Source organism: Suncus etruscus, chromosome 6, assembly GCF_024139225.1.
Source record: "Suncus etruscus isolate mSunEtr1 chromosome 6, mSunEtr1.pri.cur, whole genome shotgun sequence".
Taxonomy (NCBI): Eukaryota; Metazoa; Chordata; class Mammalia; order Eulipotyphla; family Soricidae; genus Suncus; species Suncus etruscus.
Window position 1 is genome coordinate 37,235,231 of NC_064853.1, and position 20,529 is coordinate 37,255,759.

Genomic DNA, 20,529 nt, shown 5'->3' on the forward strand with positions numbered 1-20,529 from the left:
AAAAACCACAAAAAAAAAAAAAAAAAAAAAAAAAATTATCTCTACCCTCCGGCCCGATAAAAGGAAAATAACTTAAAATTATTTTGATAGTTTCAGAGTAGGAGGATAGCGATAACTCCAAGGGCTGAAACTCATATTTTGCATGTAGCAGCCCTGGATAAGATCCTTGACACTACAGTCCTCCAAGTACTTCTAGAAGCAACCTCAGCATTGTGCTGAGAACAGTTCCGAAGTCCAGCCAGGTAAGGGCTCCCTCCCTAATGCTCAAAGTGAGAGGAGAAGAGAGAAAAATGAAGTCACATCAAGTGTAGATCTTAGGGCAGTTCATTCCCTATCCACCAATCTAAGAGCAAGCATGATCCATATATTATACATTTTAGCAATGAAATAACTATTATAAGATTGGAGGTGGGGTTTTTGTGTTGTGGATATTTATATTTAGACTCTTATCTAAAATTAAAAATATTAGCTCTGCAATTGCTAAGTAAGCATTCTAGAAAATAATTCAAAGATTCCCTTTTAGACCTTCATGGATCTCTTGAGTGTTTATACCACAGATTCTTCTTTGTTTGAAGGATGTAAAATATAGGAAAAATGCCTTGTAACAAGTTTAAAGGTTCAATATTTCTCTATTTACATAGGTGAACTTGACATAAGAATTTAACAACTAAACTTTAACTTCATTTTTGAAATTCTTATGGAACTATGGTCACATGGAAACATGTAAGGTGTTAAATCACTCCTGGACTAAGGAAGGTACCTGAATCTGTTCTTGAGTCCACTGGTCAAGGTTGACTGATTTCACCCTGGATATGTGAACTCCGAGATTTCTGTGAATTCCGGCACATCGAATGCAGATGAACACACCAATATTCCAAGAGGCCCATCGTGGCCCTGTGAAGGTCAAGAACAGGTCAATAAAGTATCAATTAAAGCAGCATTCAAGGCCCGAGCAGAAGATTCAAATCATGAGATGAAATTTTCATTAGAATATAAGTGAAAAAGTTGTTGTTGACACAGTCATATTTGTGTTGGTTTTGTTCATTTGTTCCATGGATCACCGGTTGGATTTGTCTTGGTTTTTGGGTCACATCTGGTGGTGTTCAAGAGTAACTCACGGCTCTGCATTCAGGAATCACTTTTGGTGGGTTCAGAGAAAGTTCGGGTGGGCAGGAATTAAACTTGGGTCAACAAATGCCCTACCTTCTATACCATTGTTCCTCCCTTTGTTCTTGTTATTTTTTAAATTTTGTTTTGTTGTTGTTATGTCTGGGGGTGGTTTTTTATTTGTCTGTTTATTTTGATTTTGGGTCATATCCCATAGTGCTTAGGAATTACTCCTGCGCCCAGAAATCCTTCTGGTGGGCTTGGGGAAACATGCGGAATATGGGATCAAACCTGGGTCTGTTGCCATTTGTAGGCTCTGGCCCCCCTTTTTTATGTTTAAAAAAAAATTTTTTTTCAGTGATAAGGCACTTGCTATTCATCTGACATCCTAGGTTGGATCCCCAGAACTTCACAAAATCAAATCAAATAAGAACAGGATGGCTTGTTTTATTTTCCTGCTTTACTTGCATGTGAACCTGAGTCCCACATGGCGTGATCCCTGAGTGCAGATCCAAATCCTGAGTAGAGCCTAATATAGCCCAAAAATAAAGGGAGGGAAGGAAGGTAGGAGAGAAGGTAGGAAGGAAGAAAGGAAGGGAGGGAGGGAGGGAGGGAGGGAGGGAGGGAGGGAGGGAGGGAGGGAGGGAGGGAGGGAGGGAGGGAGGAGGAGGAGGAGGAGGAGGAAGGAAGGAAGGAAGGAAGGAAGGAAGGAAGGAAGGAAGGAAGGAAGGAAGGAAGGAAGGAAGGAAGGAAGGAAGGAAGGAAGGAAGGAAGGAAGGAAGGAAGGAAGGAAGGGAGACCCACTTGAAACGTCTTACACGTTTCCCCGTCTTAGTGGTTGTTTCTATGTTTAAATTTTTAAGTGTAACTACAAAAGTTGTTAGTATAGTCACACAATTATGTAATTATCACCTCAAATGCAAAACCTTTTCATTATCCAAAAACACCCAAACACATCACCCTGTTTCTCCTACCTGCTCTGCTTCTTCTTAAACCTTGCCAACCACAAATTCCCGCCCCCCCTTTTTTACAGTTTTGTCACTTTTAGACATTTTAGATAAATGAATTCAGACCATATTATGGTTATTTAGTGTAATAGCTTTTCACAGTGTATGCTAATACACTGTTGAAATGGTGGATTAGGCATACTATTACTTAAATTTAAAAAACTTCCAGAAAAGCAGTGCAAAGTGATGTTACTTTCCAGTTAGTACTAGACAAGAATAATCCTGAGAAACTGTTTGAAGAAGGTTGGACCTCAATTCAGTTTTCCTACTAGGAAAAATGATATAGACAGGCTATGCCAGCCCAAGGCTCTCCCTGAAATTTAAAACTTCATTTATCCTCCCCTCCCTATCAGACATATAAAAAATGCATCCAGATACACTTGATAGGATCCTTTTTCCTTGGGCTGATGTCCCTACTTTACCCAACAACATTACTGTCCAGATTGACACTGTCAAATATAAAAACATTTGCTGAAATAAAAATCCCAGTTTTTAATTATAAACTCAGACATAAATTCCAATCCCCTACCAATTTTGCTCACTCTAATAATCATGCTAGAAAATTATCAAAGTCCACTTCATATTTTTTTTTTGTTGAGGGAAAAAGGCATGTCTGTATGACATCTGTCAAAAAGAAATAAAAAATTACTAATATTTCCTATTCCATGTTCTACTAAGCAGAAATTTACTACATAAAAGAAACATGATATTAAGGTTAGAGGTTAAGAAGCTGGGGGTGTAGGTCAGGAGTAAAAGTACATTCACAGTCTCTGGCACACACAAAAAAAAAGAGGTTGTAATAAAGGTAAAAAGGTTGATTTTTTCGGTTTTTGGGCCACACCCGGCGGTGCTCAGGGGTTACTCCTGGCTGTCTGCTCAGAAATAGCTCCTGGCAGGCACGGGAGACCATATGGGACACCGGGATTCGAACCAACCACCTTTGGTCCTGGATTGGCTGCTTGCAAGGCAAACGCTGCTGTGCTATCTCTCCGGGCCCTGATTTTTCTATAGATGTAAACAAGCTTATGTTTACAACAAAGGGCACAAATATTTCAGTTCTTGGTTGGTCTTCAGATTTTTAGAAGCAATTTATTTTTTTGTTTGTTTGTTTGTTTGTTTGAGCCACACCTATAACAAAAACACCTTCGGTGAAAGGACTTAATAGAGCAAAACAAGGAGGAAAGATCTTAATGCAAAGCTGTTTATTAACCCAGCAATCAACATCAACACAACAGCCAATATCAACGACAGTCACCAACCAACCAATCACATTCTAGCTTGGGTTCTTATGCCCCAGGGCAATTGCTTCGCAGCTGGGTACTGGAGTTTCTAATTAAAAGGATTCTTTACTCTTAAAGAGACAGACCCCTTTTGGGGAATAAATCTCCAAGAACACCTGTGGACAGGGCTTAATTCTGGCTCTGTACTCAGGAATCACTCTTGGCGGGCTCAGGAAACTAACTATATGGGATAACGGGTAGAACACAGGTCGGCCACATACAAGTGCCTTCCCTACTCACTGTATTATCTCTCTATCCCTACTGAAGGCAATCTAATAGCTAGATTATATCAGAAAACTGTTTTCTAAAGTCTGAATCTATAATTATTACAGATAAGAAAAATATTTTAGGGCCACACAATGATGATACAGCAGTTAGAAAGTTTGCATTGCATGTGGCCAATCCTGGTTTGATCCAAAGCCCACCAGGAGTGATCCCTAAGTGCAGATCCAGGGGCAAGCTGTGAGCACTGCCACGCATGCCACCTCAAATGTAATTTTTTGGCAAATACTAAAAAACATAAAAATTTCTAATTCTGGGCCCGGAGAGATAGCACAGCGGCGTTTGCCTTGCAAGCAGCTGATCCAGGACCAAAGGTGGTTGGTTCGAATCCCAGTGTCCCATATGGTCCCCAGTGCCTGCCAGGAGCTATTTCTGAGCAGACAGCCAGGAGTAACCCCTGAGCACTGCCAGGTGTGGCCCAAAAACCAAAAAAAAATTTTTTTTCTAATTCTCTGTACCTAAATATTACTGTGAAAGATTTGTAATCCACTTTGATCGAAATAAAAATTATTTGAAAAAAAATTCTAATTCTCCATCACCAGCAATACTCTGTGAGGAGGTGTGGGCTTAATGGTTCAATGCTAGGGCCTAGTGATGAGGCAATGTTTAGGCCTGGAGGTAGAGGGACATGTAGTACTGGGCCTCAAATACTTGCCAGGCACATACTACAAACCTTTGAGCCATTTCAAATACTTTCATATTTCAATTACTTTAGCAGCCTCAGACTTATCTTCTAAAAGACCTTTCATTACTACAACTCCATAGAGAGATTTGTACAATAGATCTGCTCACTGCCAAACAGTAGATCTGCTTATATTTAATAAACACACAAATGATTCATATGTTTCCTTCAGGAGATAGAGAATTACAAAACAGTAAAGTTATCTAAACAGATATGAATTAGGCTTCTATTTGCCTATCATCTGCAAGGCTCTGAGTGCAATTCCCAGTAAGGCCTCATCCCCTAAAATGTTTGGGTGTTTCCCAAATACCACCAGATGGGGCTCCTCTAAAAAAACTGGACCTTGGGGTCAGGGAGGTAGTTTAAAGATTTGGAGCACATGCTTGGCATGTCAGACTCCCAGGTCACCAAAAGCACCATCAGATGCAGCCCCCTAGCACTTCTGGAAGTGCCCCATCAGAAATTATTGAACCAAAATGTAATATTTCTAGCTTCCCTTTGCTTTACTTTCTAGAAAAACTATAACTAAAATCTCTATATTTGCTAACAAAATTAGAAGCCAAAACACAAAGAAAAAATTTTGGAGCTGGGAAGATGTTTCAGGATGATTCAAGAGGATTCAAGGATATCCCAGACACCCAGCCAGAAGAAGCTTCAGAACACAGTACAGTATTGCAAAACCCTTATCTCTGTCTGTCTGTCTGTCTGTCTGTCTGCCTGTCTGCCTGCCTGTCTGTCTGTCTGTCTGTCTCTTTCTCTCTGTCTCTCTCTGTCTCTCTGTCTCTCTGTCTGTCTCTCTGTCTCTGTCTCTCTCTCTCTCTCTCTCTCTCTCTCACACACACACACACACACACACACACACACACACACACACAAAAATCAGCTATGAATGATATGCTATTTATTTCAGCCCTAAGTCTAGGAGGGGAAATTCCCAATCACCTAAGTCACATTGTGAAATTTCTCCAGAATGTTTAAGGTCTCTCCCTCTGAAGCATACAAGGCTAAAACCTGAAATTTTGTCATCACTAACAAGGCTTCCCAATAGAAATAGAGGCATCAATCTTTCTTGAGAAGTCAGATGACTTCCTCCACTCCCACTTTATTTCCAATGAAACAGTGACAGTTCTCTCTCAATCAATCAGCCTCCCTTAGTCCTAAGTTACTTACTAGATAAAATAAAATAAGCCATAAAATATTCTGAAACTATGGAAGGTGAAGAGACAAGAGAAAAACATTACTTATGTGCCTGAAATAGTGAGGAAATGGTTTTAGTGCTAAAAAAAATATCATCTTTAAAGTCACAAAAAACTTAAGTTAGAATGTTATTCTCGGGTCGGAGAGATAGCATGGAGGTAAGGCATTTGCCTGGCATGCAGAAGGAGGGTGGCTCGAATCCCGGCATCCCATATGGTTGAACCTCCAAGCCTGCCAGGAGTAACCCCTGAGTGCTGCCAGGTGTAAACGCCCCCCCCCCAAAAAAAAGAATGTTATTCTCATCCATGATTAAAAATGTAACCTACAGAGACAACGTAAAAATACTTTGATAATTCCTAAATCTCCTATATAAGGTATATATAAAATATTATTTATATCATATTGGTAGGGAATATAGGTGGTAACAATAAAAGAGGGTTTCATATAAGAATATAGTACAGGGGCCGGAGAGATAGCATGGAGGTAAGGCGTTTGCCTTTCATGCAAAGGTCATCGGTTCGAATCCCGGCGTCCCATATGGTCCCCCGTGCTTGCCAGGAGCAATTTCTGAGCATGGAGCCAGGAGTAACCCCTGAGCACTGCCGGGTGCGACCCAAAAAACCACAAAAAAAAAAAAAAAAGAATATAGTACAGAGGGGACGGAGCAATAGCACAGAGGGTTAGGTATTTATTTGCCTTGTTCGAGGTCAACCTGGGCTAGATCCCTGGCATTCCATATAATCCCCAAAGCCTGCCAGGAGTAACTTCTGAGAACAGAGCCAGGAGTAACCCTTGAGTGCTGCTGGATGTGACCCCACCCCCAAAAAGAAAGAATATAGTACAGAGGCTTCCAAAGACAGCAGTAGCACCTGTGAGTGACAGTTGATTTTAACACATTCTGGGGAAGAATCTTCTTAACAGTTAAGGTGTGTGAAAACAAATGCATCATATCCAGAAATAGTAGAATCCCAGTAATTGCAGGTATTCAAGGAGAGGCTGGATGATCAACTCTCTCAGGGAAGCTACAGAAATAATCCCTTGTAAATCAGGATAGGCAAATTAGGAGCCCTGAGTCTCTTCTACCCTAGTTCTACTAATTAATTTATAGGTATAAGACCCTGGTCTCCTTCCTTCAGGTCCCTGTTGTTTGACATTCACTGTTTCTGAAAATGTGAAGTGATTTGATCTTATGAAGAAATTCTATCTTGATAAAACAAACAAAAAATTAAACTCAATTCTTGGAGTCCGACTGTCACTGAAAAGTGGCTAAAATGATAACAGTGGCTAAATCAATTATCTAAAAATAGAGAATAATTCTTTTTTGTTGTTTGTTTTGTTTTGTTTTTGGGTCACACTCGGCAGTGCTCAGGGGTTACTCCTGGCTTTACGCTCAGAAATCGCCCCTGGCAGGCACAGGGGACCAAATGGAATGCCGGGATTCAAGTCACCGTCCTTCTGCATGAAAGGCAAATGCCTTACCTCCATGCTATCTCTCCGGCCCCAATAATTCTTATTTTGGCAGTCATTAACTCAACACAAAATATGAGAGACAAAGTAAAGAAGTAGTATTTGCTTTTTGGTTGGTTGGTTGGTTGGTTGGTTTTTGGGCAACACTCGGCAGTACTCAGGGTTACTCCTGGTTCTGTGCTCAGAAGTTATTCCTGGCAGGCTCAGGGGACTATGTGGATGCCACAGATCAAACTCAGGTTCCCTACTCGTTAAGCTATCACTCTGGCCCCCAGAAGTATTTGTTTTAAGAACAAACTTAATGTAAGGTACATCACTCACACTCATTTCACCCATAATTCACTACAAAACTAAAGTTGCTGAGAGGTATATTCACTGTCTTAGCTTCCTCTATGAAAGGAGAATTCATGTAGTTCCCTATTTCAAAATAACAGTGAACAGTAACTTGGAACTTCTGTACATACAAGAACACTTTAAGGAACAATGAGAACAAAAACAAGAGCTTGCTCAATCAAACTCTGAATGCTCTGCAAGTGAAGTCTCTTTCCATCTGGTCCCTCTTGCAAAAATGTTGCTTCCTTTTGTCAAAAGAGGCACTGCCCACATGCATATATTAGAGGGGAAAAAAGCAGAATATAAGCTTTTTAAATGTTCAAGACAAAGAATAGAAACATTTCTGAGACTGATTAGAGAATAAAGTATTATACCAAGAAAGTGAACATTAGACAATCAGGGGCCAGACTGAAATACAGCGGGTAGGGTATTTTCCAGACATGCAGCTGACCTGGGTTTGATCCCTGGCATCCCAAATGGTCCCTGCACACTGCCAGGAATCATTTCTGAGAGCAGTGCCAGGAGTAACCCCTAAAACATCAGAAAATCAAGGAGGCAAGAACCTTGGACATCACTGAGTCTAACCTCTCCTGGACTGCAAGAGATCCTTCTATGGGTGATCACTTGGTTCCTCCTTAAACAACTGCGGTGCTAAGTATCATGAAGTATTTTAAAAGGTAGTCATCCCAAGCTGTTAAATGACACTAGCTATTAGGGATACTTTCCCCTATTCTAGGCCCCACTGATCTGACTTTTCACCATCTTTAGCTCTTAGTATTGCCTCTGTACTTGTTCCATATTTGAGAAGGTTTAGCTATTCTGGTAGAAGAGGGCAAGCAGCTACTCTTATATTCAAGCCAACTGAGTCAACCTGATCCTGGAGATAGAACAGATAGAACTGATTGCTATGCCATCAGTGAAGACGAAGCAAAGCAACATTACTCTCCTACCAAAGAAGCAGGACAAGAATTTTAGTGAAGTAGAACATTCACTAATTACTCACTGATGAAATGACTAGTCTATATACAAAGCTATTTCAACAGACTAATTAAATGGCTTTTCAATAAAGATATTAAAATATGTGATACTACAGAAGCAATATTTTAAATGACTAAGACCATTTTAAATGGCTTTCAAATGGCCATTTAAAATGGCTAAGACTGGGGGCCGGCGAGGTGGCGCTAGAGGTAAGGTGTCTGCCTTGCAAGCGCTAGCCAAGGAAAGGACCATGGTTCAATCCCCCGGCATCCCATATGGTCCCTCCAAGCCAGGGGCAATTTCTGAGCTCGTAGCCAGGAGTAACCCCTGAGGATCTAAGGGGTGTGGCCCGAAAAACCAAAAAATATATATATATATATGGCTAAGACTGTAACCCAAATTCCCTAAACAGATGAGTCAATAAATAAGAAATGGATTTTGTTGTTCTTGTTGTTTTATCTTTGGCCCTAGTAGTGGTCAGGGGTCCCTCCTGGCTCTGTGCTCAGAAATTACTCCTGGCAGGCTTGAAGGACCATATGGGATGCTGAGGATCAAACCCAGATTAGACGTGTGCAAGGCATATGCCCTATCTGCTGTGTTATATTGCTCTGGCCCCAAGATGTGGTTTATAAACAAATGGAAGCCTATCCAACTATAAGAAAAGATGAAAACTTGCCTTTCCCTACAAAAGAAATGAAACTGGAGGGAGTCATGCTGAGTTAGAAGGTGAATAAAGAAACAAAACCAGGGAATAGGAAATGGTAATGACCCCTTAGACCCTGATCACAGAACTGAGGTTACAACTCTGAGTGGGAAGAGCTGAATGAATGGGTCCATTGGACTGTAACGAGGGACATTCTGGTGGTGGTATTCTGTGTAATATTATACTTTTGAAACATCCAAACAATTACACTCATATAAATCAACTTTAATTCGTTTTTTTTATTGTAGCACTATAAATTCAACAAGGAAACAGATTAGACACTAGTATGAAAAAGAAAGAAGACAATCACATCTTTCTCTAGTTGTTAGAACATTTTATAGACAATAAATTAGTTTGATTTTACTCATTCCTGAACCTGGAATGAGGATCACAAAACTAAACACAACAGGAAGTGTGCTAATAGAAATGAGGAAGTAAGATAAAATCAGTCAAAAGACAAGGACAAAACAAGGCACAAGTCCACAAAAGGTGCACTTAGATACTTCCCTAACTCCAATCTACATTTATCACTTAAATCTTAGGAAAACCAATACTTGTTCTAAATTAATCTAGTATCATGCTTATAACATATCTCATGTTATTTACCTGCCCGTTCTTTTGTTTTTTTCTGGGGTTTTTTTTTGGGGGGGGCCACCCCTGGTGATGCTCAGGGGTTGCTCCTGGCTCTATGCTCCGAAATCACTCCTGGGAGGCTGGGGGACCATCGGGGATGCCAGGAATCAAACCAGATCTGTTCAGAGTCAGTTATGTGCTAGGCAAGTGCCCTACTGCAGTGCTATTGCTCCACCCCCAACCTGCCCATTCTTATCTACACAGCTAATATTATCTTCAAGTTGTCTAAAAACCTGTGACACTAATCACTCTGTGACTTCAGGCAAGTCAATTCAATGAGTAGAAGAGCCCTGAGAGGACGATGTGGCACCAGATAGCTACTTTCATAGCTACTTTCACAGGGAAGAGGACCTGGTACCACAAGTAAATCAAGCAGGATAACTAATAAACTACATTGGCCCTCTAAAGAGACTTCAGGACAATGAAGCAGAATACAACCTGTTTCCTAGTTTTTGGTATTTTGTGATAAATTCCTATTTTTGTGTTCAGGGGTCTATCTAGCTTTTCTTTTCTTGAGGGGTGTACACCCATCTCTGTATGGTGCTCAGGTTTTCCTCCAGTCTCTATGGCCAGAGGTCACTCAGAAGTCATTCCTGGTGGTGAAGTTTGGGGGCCATAGGTGGTGCCCAGGATTGAACTGTAATCTGGTCACAAGCAAGGCAAGCACCTCAAGCCCTGCATTATCTCTTTGGCCTGTTTCTCTTTTCATAGTCATAAATTCTGAATAGTGTCAATAGGGGTAAGGGGAAAGACTCAAGAAAGGAAGACAGATTTGTATCTATACTCAGCCAGAGCTTCAAACAGAGGGGGAAAAAAATAAGAAGGGGCCGAAGAGATAGCATGGAGGTAGGGTGTTTGCCTTTCATGTAGAAGGATGGTGGTTCAAATCCTGGCATCCCATATGGTCCCCCGAGCCTGCCAGGAGTGATCTCTGAGCACTGCCAGGTGTGACCCAAAAACCAAAAAAAAAAAAAAAAAAAAAAAAAGAAGAAGAAGAAGCAGTAGCCAGATGTGGAAAAAAGCAAGATACAGTGAGACCTCCTGTGTAGCCTATCATCTCTATTGTGGAACTTCCTCAAGTCCACATTTAGGATTTGGCGGTGGGGCTAGGGTTTCAGTCTTGACCAATAAGGAAAACCTTTTAAACTTCTTACATTCCCTGATCAATTTAAATCTCTTTCAAATAGTTTTCCATGCATTATTCTTTTGGCAAATATTGTGTGAAAACCTTGCTCCGTCACTTTCTCTATCAAGTCTTCTCTCCTTACAGTTCAGAGTCCCACAGCACTCCAATGGCCGTTATCTGTATTTGCCTTGTTACTTTCATTTTATTTCTGTGAGCTCCTGTAGGTAATAACTTCCTAGTATAATGTTTTTATATTCTTTTTATGTTTTTATATTTAAAAAAAACCTAGTATAAACACTTTTCTTATATAAACTTGAGGCTTAAACATCATTTATTGCTCATAAAGCCACACGGGATAATTTAAATATCCTACATAGACCATTACCAATTATCAGGGGAAAGGGTATCCTTAATGATCCTTGTCTCCTGGTTAGGCCTCCATATTTCGGCTCTTTCCCGTTTCCACTGCACAAAGACCCTACTTAAAGTATCTGTGAATAAGCTAGCGGAGTGGTGACTGAGAGGCGGCTTCTCTGAAAATGGCACGGAATAAATAAAAAATAGCTGCTTTCACTGTGGACAGGAAGGAAGATTATTTCATTAGGAGTAAAACAGTGAGACTATCTCAGAACAAACAACTATTTGCCTTGAAGGTTCCATGTGGCAAGGGCTCAGCTGGAATGGAACACAGTGCCTGCCAAGACCAAGGGAAAGGGGCTGGCATAGACTCAAGTGTCTCAAGAATGGCTCTGAGATCCCAGTGAATCCTACCAAAGATGCTCGTGAACACTCCACCATAATCAGCAAGCAGAATCATTCTACATGTAGCCAGAGTTAAGAGAGAGAAGGAAAGGATGGCATTGAGGAAAAATGTAATATTCAACCTAAATCTGACATTTCATAAGCATAATAAGTATAAATATTAAAACATAAAATGTAATATGTTTTCTCACTATCTGCGTAGCTAACAGCCAGGTTAGGGGTAGACAGCCCTGCATGTGGCTGTTCCTGGTTTGATCTCCAGCATCCCATATGGTCCCCTAAGCAGTGGTAGGAGTAATTCCTGAGTTCAAAGCCAGGAGTAACCCTTGAGCTTAGCTGGGTGTGGCTCCCAAAATATATTTTTAAAAATCTAAATAAAAACAGGATACCAATTCAGTGATCATTACTGGGAAGCTAATATGTAATGGCACACATTTGGGGCCAGAATGATTATTCTAATTCCTGCCCATCTGATGATTTTTCTATGAATTTGGGTAAATGAGTTGGTCTTCTGGGCCTTAGTATTAAAACTCAGTTTAAAAAAAAACAAACTCAGTTTTGGAATTCTATATTATAAATGTTTATATGTTACAGAATAAACTAGTTTTTTTTTGGTTTTTGGTTTTTTTTTTTTTACAGAGTTAGCATTTTCTTACATTTCACATGCTCTAAACTAAATGGCTTAAAAGTGATCCCTCTAGGGGCTGTCAAGATAGTACAGCAAGTGAGGCTCTTGCCTTGCACATGGCTGACCTGGCTTCAATCCCTTGCACCCCAGCAGTGCTCAGGGATCACTCCTGGCTTTGTGCTGAGGGATTACTCATTCCTGATGGTGCTCAGGGGACCCTGTATGGTGCCCAGGACCAAATCCCAGTCAGCCTTGTGCAAGACAAACATGTTACCACTATACTATCTTTATGGTCCTGTATGTAGATGATGGTTGTTTCAGAGTAAGACTTCTACCTTAAATAAGTTAGTAAGTGATAAGAAATTAATGCAATCAATATCAAGTTTTAAAATATCAGTTCCACCTAATTAAATTGAAATGATTTTCTGTGAACAGAGCAGCCCCTCCTAACCAAACTCTATTCCTTACCCTCTCTTAGCCCATCAACCCCTACCCCTACCAGCCAGGTTAGCCCGACCCATGATACTTTCAACCCCTAGATATTGCTTTAATCTGACAAGATTTAACTCATTCTGTTGGTGGGAAGTCTAAAATCTAAGACTGTGTAGGAAAGCTTATTTATATCCCTCAGACTCTTCCTCAAAGAAAGCCCAGAAATGGAAAGTGCACAAACTGTAGAACTCATGAACAAGTGACCAGACTGATTGAGTTTCACAGATGCTTGAAGGGAAGCTCATGTCTTTCACCCAGGCAGAGGCTTAACACAAAACTTTCTGCATCAGCAAATATAAGACCACAAGCATGCAAACTTCTTGCCACAACTGCTAGTAGCAGTTTTCCAAACACATCAGAGGAACCACAACCAATGGGAAACAAGTGAAAAATCGAAGTCAGCTTAATTGAATCACAATGATATCCAAACAAAGGGGAGAAATTTCCTTCCTAAACAAACAGAAAGACACAAATGACTTTGCGAAACCAAGTACAGATGACTGGTCCAGGACACATAGAATGTCATGTAAAGAACTTACAGGAGGAGGGCAATCCGTGGAGTTTAGTCCTTTGAAAAAGAAAACATTCAAGATAATGCTTCAAAACCAAAATGTTATGGATTGGATATCAGTGCACTACAGATCTGAGGTGGTGCGAGAAGCAGACCAAAGATACCAGTACTATGGCTGAGAATAAAATGAACCCAGGGCAGGTGTCTAGGGGGTCAAAGAAACATACAGCTTCAGTTGAGTTAGAGCAAGTTTCTTCAAATTAAAACTGCTCTAGTGGGTAAAAGGGGAGCGTCTAAAAATGCTGCAAAGTTATTGTTAATTTCTATGGCACCTGAGAATAGAGTCTAAATATTTACTCCCATCACACAAAAAGGCTAAGGGCTGCTATTTCAGCCTCCTGTTTCACACTCCATACTAAGATGATGTGTCACTAAAACCTCCTACTGGAGGCCAGAGTATGAGTACTAGCTTTGTGACTGGCACCAGCTTTCAATGGTACAAAGAAGCAATACCAGAAAGCAGCTGTGATATTCACCTGTTTAGCTTCTTGGAATATCACAGATCTTCAAAAACTAACATTCACGGCATGAAGGTGACCTTCACCAAACAAAATAGAAAAAGATTATGATCTGAACACATAAATCAGTGTTGTGATAAAGACAGTCATTATGTGGGAGGCACTGTATGTTACAGATAGACATAGCACACAATCCCTTGTCTTCCTATATTTATAGTCTATGGGACACCCTTATAAAATGACAACAATCCAGGACCTATGTCCTCCTTATATCAATGTTGGGCCACTAATCTAATAGTGGATTCAATTTAAGTGAAAGAGACCTCTGTAAACAATATAAGGTGATAATGGCACAAAAATATTCCTACATATCAAATGTAAGTGGTGAAAGATTATATCAAAGTCTGAGAACAGATGTTGCCAATCGGGGCCGGAGAGATAGCATGGAGGTAAGGCACTTGCCTTTCATGCAGAAGGTCATTGGTTCCAATCCCGGCATCCCATATGGTCCCCTGAGCCTGCCAGGAGTGATTTCTGAGTGTGGAGTCAGGAGTAACCCCTGAACACTGCCGGGTGTGACCCAAAAATAAAACAAAACAAAAAAAACAGATGTTGCCAATCTTGTGATTGTGTACCAAAAAGATGTTCCTATAATTAATCCAGGTCAGAATGACAACTTCTCAAAACAAGGTCATCTTTATGTGGCCTCAGCCCAAGGATTCCTGCATAACTTCTTAAGTTGAGGCCCACATGCCTTTTCAACTCTGAACACATAAATAATTAATCATTCTACAAAGTAACCTAAAAACTACACTGCACCATTATTAATAATACTAAAAATCTAAAACTGGGGCTAGAGAGATAGAATAGCAGGCAGGGCACTTGCCTTGCACAAAGCTGGCCCAGATTTGATCCCAGCATCCCATATGGTCCTCTAAGCAACACCAGGAGTGATTTCTCAGTGCAGAACTAAAGTAAACTGAAGTAAATTCTGAGCATTGCCAGCTGTGCCCCCCCCCAAAATAAATGAAGTAAAAAATTAAAAAAACAAAAACAAAAACAAGGGCCAGAGCAATAGTACAGTGAACAGTACGCTTGCCTTGCTTGTGGCCAATCCGGAGTTCAATCTCCAGTATCACCCATATCCCTCAAGCACCACCATGAATGATTACTGAGTGCAGAGCTAGGAGTAATCCCTGAGCATTGCTAGGAGTGTCCAAAAACAAACAAAAGAATCCAATATCCAATAATTGGCAATACCCAAATATGCAATAACTGGGCAAGATCTAGGTTACTGATGACATATCCAGCAATGAAATATAATAAAAGATATTAAAAAGTTTTTCATGTCATGAGAAATAATTATTATTAAACAAAAAAAAAATATATATATATATTTAGTTTTTCAGTCACACCTGGCAGCGCTCAGGGGTTACTCCTGGCTCTATGCTCAGAAATCTTTCCTAGCAGGCTCGGGGAACCATATGGGATGCCGGGATTTGAACCACCAACCTTCTGTATGCAAGGTGAATGCTTATCTCCATGCTATCTCTCTGGCCCCAAAATATATAATTTTTACAATTATAAGCTCAAATATAAAATGGGTAGTAAGAACTATTCTGCATGCCTGAAAGGTAGTACAGTGACTGCAAACAGTCAATCCAGGTTCAATCCCCAGAATCCCCTGTAATCCCCCAGACCAGAAATGATGTCTGTGTCCAGAGCCAGGAGTAAGTAAGCCCTAAGCACTGCTAATTATAACCCAATAACCAAAAGAGAGAGAGAACTATTCTGCATCATTTGTTTTCATATTTCCCAGTTATTTTTATCATATCTGAATATTTTCACAATCAGGAAAAATGTTTTACTTTTTAAAGAAACAGCATTTAATGATATGTAGCATAAAAGAACTCAACCGCCTCCTCAACCCCCCAAATCCAAGACAAAAATACAACTGGTCTTGGAGTCTGTTCCTATGGTAACATCTTTTTCCCCCACTAACTGCATAAAAGAAACAAATGAAACTGCATACTATTTTTATTCTGCCCACAATATGGACCCTTGATTTGAGTTGCTCATGCCAGGTTGCTTCTGTTCACAGACTCCGTTCAGACAGGACCAAGTTAAACTGCTCAGAAGAGCTAATATGGGGTCTTCCATTAATGCTGCATTTGATTAAGTGTCCTTTAACATACAAGCTGGGAACACAGTATAGAACTCACACTATAAGAAAAGAGCTGTAAGTTATAGGTCACCTCATGAAGCTCACCAGAAACAGGGATGAGTTTAGTTAGAGAAATAACTATGTTTTGAACTATTCTAATAATGAGAATGTACGAGGGAAATAGAAAGCCTGTCTAGAGTACCGGCGGGGGTTGAGTGGGGAGGAGGGAGATTTGGGACATTGGTGATGGGAATGTTGCACTGGTGATGGGTGGTGTTCTTTACATGACTGAAACCCAAACACAATCATATATGTAACAAAGTTGTTTAAATAAAAAAAAAAAGAACTCACACTATAGGGGCCGAAGTGATAGCACAGCGGTAGGCATTTGCCTTGCATGCTGCTGACCCAGGACGGACCTGAGTTCAATTCCCAGCATTCATTAGGTCCCTGGAGCCTGCCAGGTGCAATTTCCCCCACCCCACCCCATCTCAGGTGCAATTTCTGAGCACAGAGACAGGAGTAACCCCTGAGCACCAATGAGTATGCCCTCCCCCTCCAAACAAAAAAAAGAACTAACACTATAGACAAGACCTTTTCTTAAAATTCTCCCTAGGGACTGGAGCAATAGTACAGTAGGTAGGGCATTTGCCTAGCACACAGCTGACCTGAGTTCAATTCTCAGCACCCCAGATGGACTGCTGAGCCAGCTATGAGTGATCCCTGAGTGCTGAGCCAGGAGTAAATGCTGAGCATTGCATGGTGTGCCCCCCCCCCCAAAATTATTCTTGTTCTAAACTAATTTTGCTAACCTAACTCTTCATTCCCATCTGCTGACAAAAATCCCCAGTTCCAAAAGAGCTATTCTTTACAAGAATGCTTTCGAAATAGCAGAAGAGCCTGATCTTTTAAATCTTTATTTCTCAAATCAGCTATTTCACTTAAATTGGTTACATTAGTTCCGCTGTATACAGATACTTTGAACAAAAGTATCAGAGTAAAAATTAGTTTTCCAGGGCCGAAGAGATAACATGGAGATAAGGCATTTGTTTGCCTTGCATGCAGAAGGTCGGTGGATTGGTGGTTCGAATCCCAGTATCCCACATGATCCCCTGAGCCTGCCAGGAGTGATTTCTGAGCATAGAGTCAGGAGTAATCCCTGAGCGCTGCCAGGAGTGACCCAAAAAGCAAAAAAAAAAAAAAAAAAAAAAATTAGTTTTCCTTCCTCTCACTAACATTTCTCATCAGAGTGTCTGTGTCCATTATAACTCACTGACAAAGTATCAACAACAAAAAAATCCTTCTCCCCTACAAGCTTCATATTACAGTACAAGTTTTACTGCTCTCAAAGAAAATTCTTTAAGAAGTCAGTTTTGAAACCTGCTCATTACCCATTCGTTGCACATGGTCTCATTTGCTTATCTTGATGTTTCTTTGCTCATTCGCTCCCTCTTTCTCTCTCTCCACTCTTTCTAGATAAGTTTAAATAAAAACTGTCATGCTTCACACACACACTAAAAGATGACTTATGAAGTAGTTCATTTTTAAAGGCAGAAGAACAAAAATAAACATCTAAATCTAAATAAAAGATGGTTGAAAGAAATATAGCTCAAGATTTGAAACACTACAGAATTTATTTATAAATCTAAACATTGGGGGCTTCCAGTTCAGACAAGAAAAGAGGAAGAAGTTAAAAATAATATTTATTTTGTGTGTTCTGCAAAAAGCGCTATGTAAGAACAGTATATAAACCAGCATCTAAAATATAAACTTTGTATACCATTTGTGATTCATTGTCTATCACTGGTAATTACTGTAAAAGAGGCTACTCAAAAGAAGGAAAGAGAGAGTACTCTATTTTCTCAAATCACTATGCTAGGACAGTTACATTTGAAAATAGGTTTCTTGTATTTTTTTTTTCCCCGTTTTGGGTCACACCCGGCAGTGCTGAGGGGTTATTCCTGGCTCCAGGCTCAGAAATTGCTCCTGGCAGGCACGGGGGACCATATGGGACGCTGGGATTCAAACCGATGACCTGCATGAAAGGCAACGCCTTACCTCCATGCTATCTCTCCGGCCCCGGTTTCTTGTATTTTTACCACTTTCAATACATCATAAAAATAAGAATGTCAGGGCCGGAGATATAGCACAGCTGTGTTTGCCTTGCAAGCAGCCGACCCAGGACCTAAGGTGCTTGGTTCAAATCCCGGCGTCCCATATGGTCCCCCGTGCCTTCCAGGAGCTATTTCTGAGCAGATAGCCAGGAGTAACCCCTAAGCACCGCCGGGTGTGGCCCAAAAACCAAAAAGAAAAAAAAAAAAAAAAAAAAGAATGTCACACATTTTTTTCAGGGGATAGGAAATAGTGACATAAATTGGCAGGATCCTCTGGCTGTTTGAATTAAGAAGTTATGGCACTTGAAATTTAAAAGAATAAAACATTCTCCAAGTAGACTTCTGAAATATAAGTAAAAGGCTTTAATATTATTTTTGAGGGGTGGAGGGTTGGACCATGCCCATGGTGCTCAAGGTTTATTCCTGGCGTGCTTGGGGAATCATATAGGGTGCCAGGGATCAAACTTGAGTGAGCCATATGCAAAGCAAGAGCCTTATTTGCTGTACTATCACTCTAGCTCCCAAATTAATATGCATTTAAAAGTAAACAAGAATATACATAGACTAGAGACAAACTGAGCAGGAAGGAGGGTTATGAACAACATAAATAGTTGAAGAACTATTCAATATTATTTGAAAATGAAAATAAGCAGTAATAAAAATTCCGTTTCTACCCAGTAATATATTATAAAGGTAAGATTCCCAGGGCAGGGGCTGGAGAGATAGCATGGAGATAAGGTGTTTGTTTACCTCATATGCAAAAGGTCAGTGGTTCAAATCCTGGCATCCCATATGGTCCCCTGAGCCTGCCAGGAGCGATTTCTGAGCATAGAGCCAGGAGTAACCCCTGCGCGCTGCTGGATGTGACCCAAAAACCAAAACCAAAACAAAACAAAACAAAAAAAGATTCCCAGGGCAAGTTTTAGCTGATGGGGTGAGAAGGGGCTGGTGGAGGGAGAGAACAGGGGAGTAAGGAGAGATCTGGACAAACTAAAGACAACCACCAACAGGCCAAAGTGGTGACGCAAGCAGTAAGGCATTGCCTTGCATGCTCTAACCTAGAATGGATCAAAGTTCAATCTCCACCCCCACTCCCGCGTCCCATATGGTACCCCAAGCCAGGAGCGATTTCTGAGGGCAGAACCAAGAGTAACCCCTGAGCATCACTAGGTATGACCCAAAAACCAAAAAAAAAAAAAAAAAAAAGACAACCACCAGGGAGGCTTATGCTGATGGATGGCCACAGATGAAGTCTCTTCTCTGGGGTTTTCCACTGGGAAGGAAAAAGTATAAATTCAATCATCAATGAATCAGCATACACAAAGCCTGTGAGGAAAGACAGGTTCCAAAAAAGTAGGGTAAAAAGGAGAGAGTTTGGAAAATAAAAGAGTCAAATGAGGCAATAAAATGTGGGAATATACATGAGGCTTCAAAATTATATATGTATTTTTTAAGATGAAGTGAATTGGCTAGGGAAAAAATGTACTCTGGGAGGCAATATATATATTTAGAATAACAAATTACAGGTTAATAAACTCTGAATTAAAGCTATATCTATAAGGAGGAAAATAATTTTTGGAGAAAAGGAAGAAACATTAAGTCCACTGCAATTTTAAGAACTGGTAACTTTACTAAAATAATAAACGGTCCCTCATCTGTGAATTTTGTGGAAAATAACATTAAAAAAAGCAAACATTCACACTCCACTGAAAATCTTTGCTGGCCTAGTTCTACTAGTGCAATTAAGGTAGCAGGGGCCCAAAGGCTGGTGACCTGATTGACAAAAAAAGCACTTCTAGAAAGTACTGATTTTGTATCATGTAACTCACTGAACACCTGATAAAGGAGAAAACTAGTAAAAATAAGTAGGGAAACTTTGCCTTTAAGTAGAACAGCAACAACTTTCCTAATTAAGCAAAATATTTTTCAATTTCAGTATAGAAGAAAGCCGCCATAGTGATCTCATCTCTTCCACATTGCTAATCTACCTAAAAAGTGTGGTGTGAGAGGAGGAGTCAGGGAGAGACGGACCCATAAGATTAGTGAACATGGTGAGTACAAAGAAAAGCAGCTTCACCAATTGCCTTAACTTTTAAATAAGACTAATTTGTAGCATGTTTTAAGAACGCAATCCTCAGGGCTAGAGCGGTGGTGCAAGCGGTAGGGCGTTTGCCTCGCAGGTGCTAATCTTGGACAGACCTGACCACAGTTCAATCCCCCAGCGTCCCATATGGTCCCCCAAGCCAGGAGCAATTTCTGAGTGCCTAGTCAGAAATAATAACCCCTGAGTGCCACCAGGTGTGGCCCAAAATCCAAAGAAAAAGAATGCAATCCTTAAAACTCCCTTTATAACAAATAATGTTATTAACACAAGCCACCCAACCAGTTATAGACATAAGAAACTCAATGTATATGCACCATTCCTAAGACTTCCAAGAATTAATAGGTGTGAATTGATTTCTTAAGTATATAAATTAAAAATCAGTCCTCAGGAGCCAGAGAGATAGCATGGAGGTAAGGCATTTGCCTTGCATGCAAAAGGTCG

At 40.4% G+C, this 20,529-nt stretch overlaps 1 protein-coding gene across 1 annotated transcript in view; it reads right to left on the reverse strand.

Annotated features, from left to right (window-relative positions):
* The window catches only part of SMAP2 (small ArfGAP2), a 44,959-nt gene that overhangs the window by 14,462 nt on the left and 9,968 nt on the right, over positions 1 to 20,529 (reverse strand). The window contains exon 2 of the mRNA XM_049774852.1: positions 761 to 894. Coding sequence (XP_049630809.1) covers positions 761 to 894 — 134 coding nt within the window. The remainder of the gene's footprint in view (positions 1 to 760; positions 895 to 20,529) is intronic.